This window comes from Mirounga leonina, unplaced genomic scaffold, assembly GCF_011800145.1.
Source record: "Mirounga leonina isolate KUSES-001 unplaced genomic scaffold, KU_Mleo_1.0 Mir_53, whole genome shotgun sequence".
Taxonomy (NCBI): Eukaryota; Metazoa; Chordata; class Mammalia; order Carnivora; family Phocidae; genus Mirounga; species Mirounga leonina.
Window position 1 is genome coordinate 9,570,319 of NW_023270807.1, and position 15,300 is coordinate 9,585,618.

The 15,300-nt window shown below is 45.2% G+C and overlaps 1 protein-coding gene across 4 annotated transcripts in view; it reads left to right on the plus strand.

Annotated features, from left to right (window-relative positions):
• The window catches only part of BICRAL (BRD4 interacting chromatin remodeling complex associated protein like), a 75,503-nt gene that overhangs the window by 51,518 nt on the left and 8,685 nt on the right, over nt 1-15,300 (plus strand). For all 4 annotated transcript variants that reach the window (XM_034991036.1, XM_034991035.1, XM_034991037.1 and 1 more), the window contains 5 exons: nt 8,810-8,915; nt 9,761-9,861; nt 11,618-11,679; nt 12,631-12,776; nt 14,085-14,179. In XM_034991036.1, coding sequence (XP_034846927.1) covers nt 8,810-8,915; nt 9,761-9,861; nt 11,618-11,679; nt 12,631-12,776; nt 14,085-14,179 — 510 coding nt within the window. The remainder of the gene's footprint in view (nt 1-8,809; nt 8,916-9,760; nt 9,862-11,617; nt 11,680-12,630; nt 12,777-14,084; nt 14,180-15,300) is intronic.

A 15,300-nucleotide genomic window follows, 5' to 3' on the forward strand; every position in this document is an offset into this window, starting at 1 on the left:
CCTTCCTTCCTTCCTTCCTGCCTGCCTGCCTGCCTGCCTGCCTTCCTGCCTGCCTTCCTTCCTGCCTGCCTTCCTGCCTTCCTTCCTGCCTGCCTGCCTTCCTGCCTTCCTGCCTTCCTGCCTGCCTGCCTTCCGCAGTACTTCAGTACCTGCCAGGGCCAGCCCTGGGCCAAGTCCCAGTGAGACAACATTCTGTTGCAGGGCAGGAGGCAGACAGATAAACTGACAACCGCAGTGCAGTGTTTTCAGTGCTCCGGTAGAAGTAATCCAGAGTGCCAGGCTCAGAAAAGAAGCCTCTAACCCAGATGGGATGGTTGGGGAAGGTTTCCTTGAGATAGTGGTTTCTGACTGAGACCTTACCCAGGTAGCAAGGGCCTGAGTGAAGAATTCTCCAGCAGTAGGAACCAGCCGTGCAAAGGCTGGTGAGAGAAGAGACTGTGATACTGAGGGGACAGGAAGACCGGTTCAGGTGAGGTGCAGAAGATTTAGGTGGGAAAGGCGAGCAAGGACCAAATCATACGGGACCTTTGTCATGTTAAGGAGCCAGTGTCATAATCAAAGCATGAAATGCTGAAGCCCTACACCACTCTGGTGGCACGAGAGATGGTGAGGATGGAATGGATTTGAGATTGATTGGCTGTCGTGGAGAAATAAGGATGATACATAGACTCTTGACCGTCACACCAGCTTCACTGAGCTAGAGAACATGAGAAGAAATTGTGGTTTGAAGGGAAGTTAGGAGTTTAGGATATGTTCGTCAAGTCTCACAACCCAGAGGACAATCAAACTATATGGCAAACAGCTATAGACACCGAAGCATAAGACCAAAATGTGGACTCAGTGGGACTGACCAGGATATAAATTGTAACTGAAGTGGTACAGATGGGTGAAATGGATCAGGGAGAGTGCATGAGTAAAGAAAAAAAAGTGGCCAGAAGAGAACCCCAAAGCACCTCGATATTTAGGGGATGGACACAGAAAGAAGAGTCCACAAGTGAGACTCAGAAGGTTCCAGAGAAGAGGAGCCGATAGGCTTCAGCGTTTTGGAAGCTAAGGAAAGAGAATGTTACAGGCAGGAGGGCAGAGGTCCACAGAGCGAAGTGCCACTGAGAAGCCAGTGGAGGTCAGGATCAGGATGTTTCTGACAGATTTAGCAACAAGGAGGCAGCCGTCGACCTTGGTAAGACTTGTTTCCCTGGAGTGTTAGGTGCAGAAGCCAGACTGAAGTAGACCAAGGAGAGAGTGGGAGGTGTGGTAATGAGTACAGACAACATTCAGAAAAACGAAGGTAGGGGCGCCTGAGTGGCTCAGTCGTTAAGCGTCTGCCTTCGGCTCAGGTCATGATCCCAGGGTCCTGGGATCGGGGCCCGCATCGGGCTCCCTGCTCGGCGGAGAGCCTGCTTCTCCTTCTCCCTCTGTCTGCCGCTCTGCCTACTTGTGCTCTCTCTCTATCTCTGTTAAATAAATAAATAAATAAATAAATAAATAAATAAATAAATAAATAAATAAAAATCTTTAAAGAAAAAAAAAGAAAAATGAAGGTAACTGATAGGCACAGGATGGGTAGGGTCAAGGGAATTTGTTTTTTAAGATATGGGAAAGGCTTGAGCTTTTTTCAAAGCTGATGGCAAGGAGACAGACATGAATTCCACAGCATTGGTGGGATTCTTTGTAGAAAAGAGGAGGGCTGCGTCCGCCATTGGAGCAGGAGAAGCAAGGAAAGGTAGAATGGGGATGTGGGTAAGGTTGTAGCTGTGGTGGGAGAGAGTTGAACGAGCTCTCCCCCGGCTTACAGGTTTGAAGATAATGAAATAGCATTCAGTGGAAAATGGGCACAGGAGCTGGCTAGGGAAGAAAGGATTGCTGGACAGGCATGAGGGCCCAGTTGAGGTTGGAGGCCAGAATTACAGTGCACTGATCAGTTGCGTTTGGGTGGGCCTGGGTGTTTGCTGGATGGTCAGCTTTCAGAGGGCGGACACCGTGCTGGTATCCTTCAGCTGCCTTCCTGTGGTTACCACAGTGCTCTGTGCGCCACTGACACCCAAATGCCTCAGTCACGGTACTTTGGGTTCAACTCTCGGAAACTCACCCTAATGTGTTTAGCAAAAGGGAGAACGTCCAGGAGGTATAGTGTATCTCCTTATAAGGTCAGAAATCAGGCTCTCTGCTCTTCTCTTGACCTACTCAAGATAGCATGGCCTTCTGTCTGTCTTTACTGTTCTCTCTCACTCTTCTCCTCCACCAAAATGGCCACCCCAGTCCAGTTCTACATTATTATCCAAGCATTTAACAGAAACTGGCAAATGCAGTGGTTCCCACAACTTAGCAATGCATCAGAAGCAACTGGAGAGCTTTTTAGATTTGTAAATTCCTAAGGCCACATTGGATTTTTACCTTGTGGATGGAACCCAGAAACTTGGTATTTCAGAAGCTTCCCAGGTAAGCTTGATGCAACTAGTCTATAAGCCTGCATCCAAGAACCACTGCCCTTGGGTATCCACTCCCCACCACCACTCTAAATTCCCAGGAGAGTCTGGATGATGGTTCAGGAAGGCGCGGCCAGAGGAGCAACAGCACCGGGGACGTGAGGCAGTAGCTGGACAGGGTCTCTGCTGCTCTATCCAAGGCCGTTGTTCAAATTAAGAAAAAGTGACCCTCTGGGTAGATAAACTGCTCCACTGGCAGGCTGGTGCTTTTATTTATTTTTTAAAGATTTATTTATTTGTTGGGGGTAGTGAGGGGTAGAGGGAGAGGGAAAGAGAATCTCAAGCACACTCCCCTCCTAGCGTGGAGCCCAATGTGCGGCTCCATCTCATGGAGATGGAGCCTGAGATCATGGCCTGAGCAGAAATCAAGAGTCAGATGCTTAACCCACTGAGCCCCCCAGACACCCCAGGCTTGGCACTTTTAGATGGAAGAAAAAGTGCTCCTTCTCTTCCTGAAGTTTAGCTCTCGGTGCCTCTGGCAGGTCACACATCTTTGTTCTCCAGCCTTGCCGGCTCCAGCCCATTTCTGTGGCAATGGGGCAATTCCCAGACGAGAGTGTGGCTGGGCAGACCCCAAATGTCTTCCTCATTCAGTAAATGCCCGTTGTAGGATGAATCTCGTCTTGCTAGGTTGGAATTGGTTTCTTTCAAAGTGTACCACAGAAGGGGAAATTGACACATTAAAATTTTGATTTGTTGGGTTTTTCTGTATGTGTACATGGTATCAAGATAATCCATAGAATCTAAAGAATTAAGATGTATACTGATATTAGCAGAGTTCTTAGAGCCAAGTTCTCAACAAAGTATCCTTAAATAGTCTATTTGTGAAGAATATATATATATATATATATATTTTAGGATTTTATTTATTTATTGGACAGAGAGAGAGAGAGCAAAACCAGGAACACAAGCAGGGGCAGAGGGAGAGGGAGAAACAGGCTTCACGCTGAGCAGGGAGCCCGATGCGGGGCTCAATCCCAGGACCCTGGGATCGTGACCTGAGCTGAAGGCAGACGCTTAACGAGACTGAGCCACCCAGCCACCCCTATGTATATATATATATATATTTTTTTTTAAGATATAAAATATATATATGTATTTTATTTTTTATTTTTTTAAAGACAACTGCTTTTCAAATAACACCAAATGGATTCTTTTTTTTTTTAAGATTTTATTTATGCATTTGAGACACAGAGATAGAGAGAGAGAGAGCATGAGCAGGGAGAGAGGCAGAGGGAGAGGGAGAAGCAGGCTCCCCGCTGAGCCAGGAGCCCAATGTGGGGCTGGATCCTAGGACCCTGGGATCATGACCTGAGCCGAAGGCAGACGCTTAACCATCTGAGCCACCCAGGCGCCCCTGGATTCTTTTTTTTTTTAAGATTTTATTTATTTATTTGACAGAGAGAGAGACAGCGAGAGAGGGAACACAAACAGGGGGAGTGGGAGAGGGAGAAGCAGGCTTCCCACTGAGCAGGGAGCCTGACGTGGGGCTCGATCCCAGGACCCTGGGACCATGACCCGAGCCAAAGGCAGATGTTTAACGACTGAGCCACCCAGGCACCCCTATATATTTTATAAAATGTATTTAAAGAGTAAGTCTTCTCTACGAGTTCAAGAAAAACAGTAGAATGATAAATTTCATTTCTGGAAAAGATTGTCAACTGTGAGCAAACTGAAGTTTTGGGGAATGGGGGAAAGTTGCTGTCTCCTGGGGGAACAGGGGTTGCTGGTCTGGGAGGGAGGGACAGACGCCCATGACTTCCGCTGCATTCAGTTTATTTTACAACTATTTACCGTGCGCTCACTGTGGTGCCAGGCCTGTTCCAGTGCTGGGAACACAGCAGGGAACCAGACAGATAAGAGGCCTACCCTGAAAATAAGTAGGCTGGGCACAACCAGTGAACTTCTAGAGACAAAGCAGTCCCGAGGCAGTGGAGCTTTCCAAACATACAGAGCAGCTGAATTGAGGTGATTCCACTGTGGGGACCGGGCAGGTTCCCCCTTTGGATCCTGATTCTTCTACCACCACCCTGGCCCTAGCCACCCCACCCAAACCTCTGCAGTTGCCCCAAGGGAAGGGGTACAGTGAGAAGCACAGGCAGCGGTAAGAGGATGAAAACACGCTGGTGCCAATGCTTAGCCTCAGACAGGTGGGCGAGGGGACTATAAAACACTCCCCGGGGCGCCTGGGTGGCTCAGATGGTTAAGCGTCTGCCTTCGGCTCAGGTCATGATCCCAGGATCCTAGGATCGAGTCCCGCATCGGGCTCCCTGCTCAGCAGGGAGCCTGCTTCTCCCTCTGCCTCTCTCCCTCTCTTTCTCTGTCTGTCTATCTGTCTCTTATGAATAAATAAATAAATAAATAATCTTTAAAAAAAAAAAAAACCACTCTCAACTGTGCTCAGACAAGAGGTGGCCCCTTCAGAGAGTATCCTTGTTTTTAGACACAACAGTACTTCATACCCTCAATTTGATGGTGAATTTTCAGGCTTTGGCGTAAGATTGTTCTGGGTTTTTTCCCTTTTACTCTTCTGTATTGTGAAAGCGAACACATTTAGAAAAAATATGTAAAACGTCAGCGTACAGTTAACAAAGATTTTTTTTTAAGATTTTTATTTATTTGAGAGAAAGAGTGAGCAAGAGAGAGAGAGAGAGAGCACAAGTGGGGGGAAGAGGCAGAGGGAGAAGCAGGCTCCCCGCTGAGCAAGGAGCCTGATGCGGGACTCGATCCCAGGACCCAGGTATCATGACCTGAGCCGAAGGCAGACACTTAACCGACTGAGCCACCCAGGCGCCCCCAGTTAACAAAGAATTATAAAGCAAATTCCCATCCATGTGAACACTTAAGAAATAAAATATTGCCAGTAGTCCCAGAAACCAGCCCCCTCCATAGGCCTTCCCAACCTCGGCCCTTCTCCTGGCCTTTGTAATGATCTCTTCCTTGCTTTTCTTTTACTACTGATGTATGCATGGAATTTGTTTTATTCATCTGTTTGGTAGCTATAAATCATTTTAGGTCATGTCTGATTAACAAGGTAGAAGATCAGGCTGGGTAATGCCATTTTTATTAAAAAAAAAAAAAAAAGTCGGATGCCTGGGTGGCTCAATCGTTAAAACATCTGCCTTCGGCTCAGGTCATGATCCCAGGATCCTGGGATCGAGCCCCGCATCGGGCTCCCTGCTCGGTGGAGAGCCTGCTTCTCCCTCTCCCACTCCCCCTGCTTGTGTTCCCTCTCTCACTGTCTCTCTCTCTCTGTCAAATAAATAAATAAATAAATAAATAAATAAATAAATAAATAAATAAATCTTTAACAAAAAATAAAAATAAAAAAGTCCTGTGCTGTAAAGCAATAAGGATGATATTCTTCTGTTTCACGTGAACTAGGCACATTGGAAAAAATCCCCAAACTGTCGTGTACTAACAGCCTGCTGTAAGGACTATGATCATTTGAACATCTTCACTCTGCTTCATCTGTTCGTCTGTGGATTTGGTTAGTTCAGAGTCCCACCTAGTGTATAGCCTTGCCCTGTTAAACCACATTTTTCCAACTTTTACCTGTTTTGTTTTTTTATTCAAAGTGGCCCTTAGTGTTCATCCCCTGGAAATATTTGTGAGGAAGGCCTGCGCTCACTGTTTGCCCTAGGCCCCCCTACAACCCCAGTGTCCCCTGCATGAGCAGCTTCCTGCAAGAGGAGAGTGGAGTTACGTTCTAGTGGAAATGCTGTGAACATTGGAAAATTTTCCCCTTCTGGTTTTGTTCCTAAGAATGTATTACTGTCTGCCTAGAATGGTGCAGGTCTGACCTTCCCTGCTAACGGAAGGATGGGCGAGGTGGCCATTTCCAACTTTGTAATGACCTCCTCCAGTCCTTCTTGGGTAGTATCAAATCCTTCTCCATTTTTATATTAGAAAAGGGAACCAAATAGTTAATTGTTTCAAATAATTGTTTAGAATAGAAATGTTGGGCGCCTGGGTGGCTCAGTTGATTAAGCGACTGCCTTTGGCTCAGGTCATGATCCTGGAGTCCCGGGATCAAGTCCCGCATCGGGCTCCCTGCTCGGCAGGGAGTCTGCTTCTCCCTCTGACCCTCCTCCCTCTCATGCTCTCTATCTCATTCTCTCTCAAATAAATAAAAATAAAATCTTAAAAAAAAAAAAAAAAGAAATGTTAACATGAGCTTACTTGGCCAATGGTCAGGTATTGCCAAGGTCTCATATGAATGGTTGGTGGGAACGTTTTATTTTATTTTATTTTATTTTATTTTAAAGATTTTATTTATTTATTTGACAAAGAGAGACACAGCAAGAGAAGGAACACAAGCAGGGGGAGTGGGAGAGGGAGAAGCAGGCTTCCCACCGAACGGGGAGCCCGATGCGGGGCTCAATCCCAGGACCCTGGGACCATGACCCGAGCCAAAGGCAGATGCTTAGCAACTGAGCCACCCAGGCGCCCCTGGTGGGAACATTTTCATCAGGCCAAGGTCATAGTTTAAGTCCCCCATGGGGTTGGTTGGACTAAACTCTAAATCTACTTATGGTATACAAAATATAAAACTAGAGAGGGACGCCTGGGTGGCTCAGTCAGTTAAGCGGCTGCCTTCAGCTCAGGTCATGATCCCAGGGTCCTGGGATCGAGTCCCACATCGGGCCCCCTGCTCAGCGGGGAGCCTGCTTCTCCCTCTCCCTCTGCCTGCCGCTGCCCCTGCTTGTTCGTGCTCTCTCTCTGACAAGTAAATAAATAAATCTTTAAAAAAATAAAACTAGATAAAAACTCTGAAAACTTACTGCACTATGAAGTGATAATGACATGGAAGGTTAAAAACTGAAAGTAATTTAAAAGCCCTTTATCATCTTTATTTTTTTAAGATTTAATTTATTTATTAGAGCAAGTGCACATGTGCACAAGTGGGGGAGGGGCAGAGGGAGAGGGAGAAGCAAACCCCCCCACCCCATCCCTGCTGAGCAGGAAACCCAACGCAGGACTCTGGGATCATGACTGAATGGAAGGCAGAGCTTAACCGACTGAGCCACCTGGGCGCCCCTACCATCTTACTTTAAATGGATAATAGGGGCACCCGGGTGGCTCAGTTGGTTAAGAGTTGGCCTCAGCTCAGGTCATGATCCCAGGGTTCTGGGATCGAGTCCCACATCGGGCTCCCTACTCAGTGGGGAGTCTGCTTCTCTCTCTGTCAAATAAATAAATAAAATCTTTAAAAATAAATAAAGATAAATGGATAACAGATTTTTTTAGAGCTAAAAGGAACTTGCCAGTCCTTAAACATCATCCGATTCATCATCTTCATTTATAGAAAAGAAGCACATACCCATTAAAACATCAGATTAATTTTTCTAATAGTATTTTCCTCAGACTAATATTCAGTTGAAATTACATTTCCCAATTACATGTGATGTTGACATGACGTGAATGAGAGACATACCGGTGGCGGGCTGACACATACACAGCAAGCAGTGAGTGCTGACAGTGGGTTTGGGGTTGGCACTTGGGCCCTGACCAGGTGCTCAGAATCCGTGCAGACCCCACATAGGATCTGATAGTCAGAGTTATAATCCTTGCAGGCGTGATGGAAAATTACTGGGGATAGAAACTATTAGGGATAGAAACTGAGTTTCTGGCTCAGCCTTTGCATCTGAGCACCACCAACACAGCAGTTCCAGGGGCAAGAAAGCAGTCCGGTATCAACTCAGCCTCCCTATGAATGGCGTCCAGAAAAATTTTTTTTTTTAAAGATTTTATTTATTTGACAGAGAGAAACACAGCGAAAGAGGGAACACAAGAAGGGGGAATGGGAGAGGGAGAAGCAGGCTTCCCGCCGAGCAGAGAGCCTGATGCGGGGCTCGATCCCAGGACGCTGGGATCATGACCCTAGCCGAAGGCAGACGCTCAACAACTGAGCCACCCAGGCGCCCCGACCCATAGATTCTTTTTTTTTTTTAAGATTTTATTTATTTGTGAGAGAGAGAATGAGAGACAGAGAGCATGAGAGGGAGGAGAGTCAGAGGGAGAAGCAGACTCCCCGCCGAGCAGGGAGCCCAATGTGGGACTCGATCCCGGGACTCCGGGATCATGACCTGAGCCAAAGGCAGTCGCTCAACCAGCTGAGCCACCCAGGCGCCCGACCCATAGATTCTTAAAGGGTGCTCTTTGCAATCCTCCCAGTGTGATAGGAGAGTAAAGTAAAATTCTTATTTCGCTTTGTAGTCTAACCTGAAGGTGATGCCAGGTAGGCATTAACAGGCTTGATTGGTGTTTTGAAAGCTTTTAGTCATGAAATTAACTTCTCATCTTGGCCATATTTTTCACAGGCCCAGAAAAAAAGTTTGAATCAGACTTCCCCCATTGCTGCTTCCAAGACCACGGATGGCCTGCGGCAGACGCAGATCCCTGGCCTCCTGAACACCACACTGCCAGGTCAGGAGCCTTTGTTGTAAGCTCCCTTCCGCTGTCCCCTGTGTCCCCAAACCCATCCCTCATCCTGCTGCAACCTTTCCCATTCCACCTCATGCCCACTCTGACCTTGCCTCCTGTATCTTTTCTACCAAATAACAGACCGTGTGGCGTCTGTACCTCCCTCTTATGTACTACTAAGAAAAAAAAAAAGCACTTCTAATTAAATTATGACACGCTAAATTATATGGGAAAAATGTGCTGCTTAGAAACAATAAAATCTAGTACCATATGGCACAAGTGACTTTGTAACTATCCTCATGTCCCTTTATTTATGTATATTTGGAATCCCCCCAAGACTAAAAATATTGCGGGCTATGTCTTCCATTTCTTCTAAAGCTTTGAATATCTGCACTGCTCAATAAATACTAGAAAAGACAAAAGCAGGAACACTCCTAATCAGAACACTCCTAATCAACACTCCTAATCAGCCCTCCCCCCCATTTGAGCCTCCATCCCTTAATTTATGAGCCTTTTGGGGGTTCGGTAATACTGACAGATTACTGGTTTGAGGCTTATTCCTTAGACCTTAGATAATTTGAAACTGTAGCATTGGCAGCTTTTCTTTACTACCATTTATTTATGTATTTGTTTCTATTTACTATACCTAAATAGGCTTTACTAATCCTGACCTCTGCCCCTAGAGCTTTTGTAGATGAATGTACCTCCTGCTCTCCTCCCTCAGAGCAAGCATCCATGATAAGGAAATCCCTTTCAGAATGGTCAGTAATCCATATACATTGGACTCTATGGGTTATATAAGAGGCTTGATTGACTGTTTCTGTTGTCTTATGTGTTCATTCTAATAGGGCAGGATTCTGGAAGCAAAGTTATGCCGGTGTCCTTAGGAACCGCACAGCCACAGCAGGAAAAAGTAGTTGGATCATCTCCTGGCCAGCCAGCTGTGCAGGTAGAAGACAGTTTGTATAGCTGCTTCTTAAGGTTGAGCATAATTGAGAGAAAATGTAGTCATGTCATCTTCAGCTTGGTAGTTGCTGCCTGGCATCATCTGCCCACAAAAGTGTGCTCACTGAAGACCTTCCCTGCAGCCAGGCCGTGTTATGTTCATGTTTGTGGGATTAATGTGTCTACTCTATTTCTCACATTACAACACTGTCATTTCCTCATGAATTAATACTATACTAGCAGCCAATACATAGAAGGTACTCAAAAAAGTGTAGTTTACTGCTGATCACTCATTATCGTAGCCAAAGTGGATCTGTTCCTCTTGTTTTTTTTTAATTAATTTATTTATTTGAGAAAGACAGCAACAGAGCACGCACATGTGAGTGGCAGGGAGCGGGGAGGGGTGGCAGAGGAAATGAATCTCAAGCAGACTCCCCACTGAGCCCCGAGCCCTACGTGGGGCTCGATCTCATGACCCTGAGATCATGATCTGAGCAGAAATCAAGAGTTGGCTGCTTAACTCACTGAGCCACCCAGGTGCCCCTGGATCTGTTCATCCTAGTTATACTGAGAGGTTTCTTTTTTTTAAAGATTTTATCTATTGGAATGCCTGGGTGGCTCAGTCGGTTAAGCGTCTGCCTTTGGCTTAGGTCATAATCCCAGGGTCCTGGGGTCAAGCCCTGCATCGGGCTCCCTGCTTGGTGGGGAGTGTGCTTCTCCCTCTCCCTCTGACCCTCCCCCTGATTGTACTCTCTGTCTCTGTCAAATCTTTATAATACATACATACATAAAATCTTAAAAAAAAAAAAAAAGATTTTTATCTATTTGAGAGAGAAAGTGAGTGTATGGGGCAGGGGGGACGGGTAAAGGGACAAGCAGACTCCCTGCCTCCCCATTGAGCATGGAGCCCAACTCGGGGCTCCATCCCAGGACCCCGAGATCATGACCTGAGCCTAAGTCAGACACTCAACCCACTGAGCCACCCAGGTGCCCCTATACTGAGAGTTTTTTTATTTTGCTGCTGTAGCAACCAGGAATGTTATGAAATATCCAGTCCCTGTGGTCTTTTAACCCAACCACTGATCTGAAAAGGAAGGAAAAAAATCTTGTTTTCAGCTTACCGAGCCCTTAGTTTCTTCTTCATCAAACACCAATGCATAGTTTAATGAAACTTGTTATAGTCTGGGCCTGCCTAGAATACCCAGTGAAGGGTCTGGTTCAGTTCTCAGGTTCTGACTTAAGTCGTGTTTGTGTCCTTAACATTGATATAAGAAGTGCTACTGTGGGTGCCTGGCTGTTTCAGTTGGTAGAGCATGCGACTCTTGATCTCAGGGTTGTGCGTTTAGAGATTACTTAAAGGAGAAAAGGAAGAAAGAAAGAGATTCCCTACTAGATGACACACCTAGACTGTAACAGCAACTGAATTTTCATATGTTCATGGAGTTAGCACCCACAAAATATACTTCTCCAAAAATCTAATGATACGTTTAGAGAGTTGGGGTTTCAGGCTTTAAATACAAGCTGAGTCCTTCCAAGGAACTGATAGCACAGCTTTCCATGATCTTGAACACAGTGTGACTTTGCTACATGGGTCTATGGCCTTGCTTGTTTTATTTTTTAGCAGGACACCTTCTACATTCTTAGACTATGCTCTTGATAAGGAGTGGAAAATATTCACAACATAGTGACCTTTACGTGTAACTGTATTCTGCATATTTTTTCTACAGAAGGGAGTAATAAGAGGTGTGTTTTGTCTTTAGGTGGATAGTCACTCAGGAGGACAAAAGCGACCTGCTGCAAAACAGCTAACCAAAGGAGCTTTGTGAGTGACCCCTGGAAATGACTCATTTTGAACATTTCTCTAGGTTCCTAACCTTCAATAACTATACAACAGAAGTCAGGTTATAATAATATATGTAATATTTTTTAAAATATGCTTTGAAAATAATTTCCTACAGTTTGCTTCTATTAGGACCCATAAATACAGTGACCCTTGAACAACATGGATTTGAACTCTGCAGGTCTGCTTATATGCAGATGTTTTCTGATAAATACAGCGCAGCACTGTAAATGTATTTTCTCTTCCTTATGAGTTTCTTAATGACATTTTTCTTAGCTTCCTTTTTTGTAAGCATACAGTATATAATACATGTACTATACAAAATATGTATTAGTCAACTATGTAATCAATAAGGCTTCCAGTCAACAGGAGACTCTTGGTAAAGTTTTGGAAAAGTCAAGTTATATACTGATATCTGACTGTGCGGGGAGTCCGTGCCCCCAACCCCCTCATGTTGTTGAAGGATCAGCTGTGTACCAAATATAGTTTGAGTCTACTGTTTGCTCTTTTGTTCTCAAGGAGAATAGTTCTCTGTCTTTTTAGCATACCACATACCCTTTGACCGGCCAAAGGGTCTCTGAGAAGAAGCGTGGTTTGATAAACTCCTGTGTTTGGAACAGAAATATTAGCATAAGCTTAGTTGGCCAATGGTCAGGCATTGCCAAGATCTGTGTGAGCACCCCCACGTGAGGGGTTGGTGGGAACACCGTGGTTTTGAGGTCAGGGTCATAGTGTGAGCCCCCTGCAGAGACAGTTCGACCAAACTCTACTCCCACCATGGTGTACAAAGTATAAAACTGAAGAAAACACAGAACCACTGTCCTGCGAATAATAACGTTCCTGTAGATCTTATTTTCTTTGCACGCAAATAGCAATCATGATTAGGTTTCCTTCCATGGATCTCCACTGACACTGGCAATTTCTCTTTTAAAGCATTCTCCAGCAGTTACAGAGAGACCAAGCCCACGCTGTGACACCTGACAAAAGTCAGTTCCGATCACTGAGTGAGGCGGTGCAGAGGCTCCTCTCCTACCACGTGTGCCAGGGCTCCATGCCCACGGAGCAAGACCTGAAGAAAGGTAAACAGGCTGCCACCCCAGAGCGCCCCTGTCACACCACGCACCCTCCTATGGATGCCCCACAGGAGAGCGAGAGCCCCGGGGCTCGCAGAGAGTAGTCGTGTTCACGTTTTTCATCGTAGACCTAACTCGTTCCCAATTTACTCAGTTTCCTGGTCCCTCTTTAGAAGACTTACTCTTCTCAATATTCGGTGAGGGGATACCCAAATGTCAGAGTATTTTATTGACCAATTCGGGGACACTGAACCCAAAGCACTGTTTGGACGGCTGGCTGCAGATGGATGGCCCTGAAGGCAGTGCTCTACACAGTGATTTCTCGTGTTTGGGCAGAATGCACCCCTTTAGCTGCTAAGCAGTTTTATTTGTTTTGTTTTGTTTCTGCTACCAGCAGTTTTATGAATGAGATAGATACTTTAGCCCCCAAAAGCGTTCTTCGAGCTCCAAAGTGAGTCTAGGGCATTGCTGTATGTCAAGAAACTGGCAAAAATGCTAAGGATAATAAGGGCCCCTTTATGCCCACTTGGAATTCTGCCTGTTCTGAGGCCTGGCCCAGCCACCCCTCCCAGCTGTGCCGCTTAGTTCTACCCTCCTTCCCCCCAGCCCGTTCCCAAGCCTGGACTCCATCAGTTCCCCTCCGCTGCTTTCAGCCCTCCCGCAGCTGCCCCCAGCCGTGCTGACCTGGCTTCGGTCTCCAGTCCCCTGGGAGCTTCCCTGGGCGGTCCAGGGAGTAGGGTCCAGGTCCAGCATGACACAGGGATGCGAAGACTCGGAGTGACTAGAAAATGCAAAACCTTTGGAGACAGGCAGGCAAAGGATGGAGCCACAGCACTGTGACCTGCAAGATGTCATGAACTAGTTTGTGTCCTTACATAAAACCGGTCTGCGCAGCCCAGACTGTGGGACTTCCTTGTTCAACTGTTTCAGTTTTTCATACCATTGGAAGGGAGTGGAGGTTTGACCATCTAGACCAACAGATCCTTCTCTGTTCATTGATATTTATTGCATGTCTGTGCTATATGGTTTTCTTTTATAGGTGATGTTAAAAGTATTCTGGTTTTGGCCTCCTAATTAAAGTTAAAATAAGCTAGCATTGGGATGAGTTGCCCAGTCACCTAACAGTGGACAGTGAGGGAAAGTGCAGAAACACGTTTAAACAAGGAAAGCTAACCTAAGAAGAGAAGACTGTCACAGGCAAGACATGTTTGAGTAATGGAAGAGTAATGCATTTCAGTCCTGAGAAAGAAAAAGACCTAGTGAGTGATTTGCACTCTCTTACCATTTTCTCTCTCTCTCTCTCTTTTTTTAAAGTCGACAATGAATTTGAAACAGTTGCCACTCAGCTCCTAAAAAGGACCCAAGCTATGCTTAACAAATACAGATGCCTGCTTCTAGAAGATGCCATGGTAAAATTCATGCTACCAAGCATATTTGTTTTTTAAAACCCCACAGGTCACAGCTAGTAATTCAGAGAGAAAACTTCAGGGAATTACATTCTCCCAACATAATCTCAAAGGCACAGATAGTGAAGATTGTAGAAAACCTGACTGGTACTCCTGACACTTGGCATTCGCTGCACTTGACATGTTCGCTCACACCTAATGCGTGCTCTGGTTCTCCTGGTTCCAAGTGAGGAAACCAGGGCTTTGGTTAAGTAATTTGCCTAACATCCTGTATCAGTTTGGAGAGCAATTAGCAAAGCTAGGGGACAGACCAGGACTGTCTGAGACCCCAGCCCCCATGCGCACTCCGATGCTGTCACCTGCCTCTCACCAGCCCAGAAGTGCGGGGAAGATGGTTCAGAGTAACGTCTGAAAAGGCCAGGTGATGACAAACGTTAAAATTAGCTTTATCTTGTTTTAAACTGAGTGATCATTAACATGCCATAAAGTTCATGCATGATGTAAAAATGTACAACTTGATGGTTTTTAGTATGTTCATAAGGTTGTGCAACCATCAACCACTGTCTAATTCCAGAACGGTTTCATCACTCCAAACAGAAACTAAACTTAGTTTTAAAGCACTGGTTAATTAGAGACAGAAGCTACTTCAGGAAATGATAGGAAGACTAAACCTATTCTGAGATTTTAGAAGCAATTCTGAAATCTTACAGGCTTTCACCTATAAATTGGCCTCTTACAAGCAGTTTCCAATTTAAGTTCAACTTTGAAATGTACCTTGGGAGCTTAGTTGAATTATATTACATACATATACAATACAGTATAAAATGTGTGTGTGTGTGTGTGTGTTAAATACATATATATTTACCTATTTATATTTACTTAAAATTATGCCTCCAAAATTTGGAATAGTTGTTCTTACATTGCCAGCCATTTCGGAAAAAAAAATGCTGAGATATCAAAAAGACTTAACTCTTACCACTTTTGAGGAAAGGACCACTTATTTCCTCAAGTTATCTTATCTCTGCTATGAATTTTCATGTTAAATAAGACTCACAAATATAATTTAAGCTTCGATACTGTAGAGCAAAAAATAATTTTAAGGAAAGCCTTACTAAAAAACACAC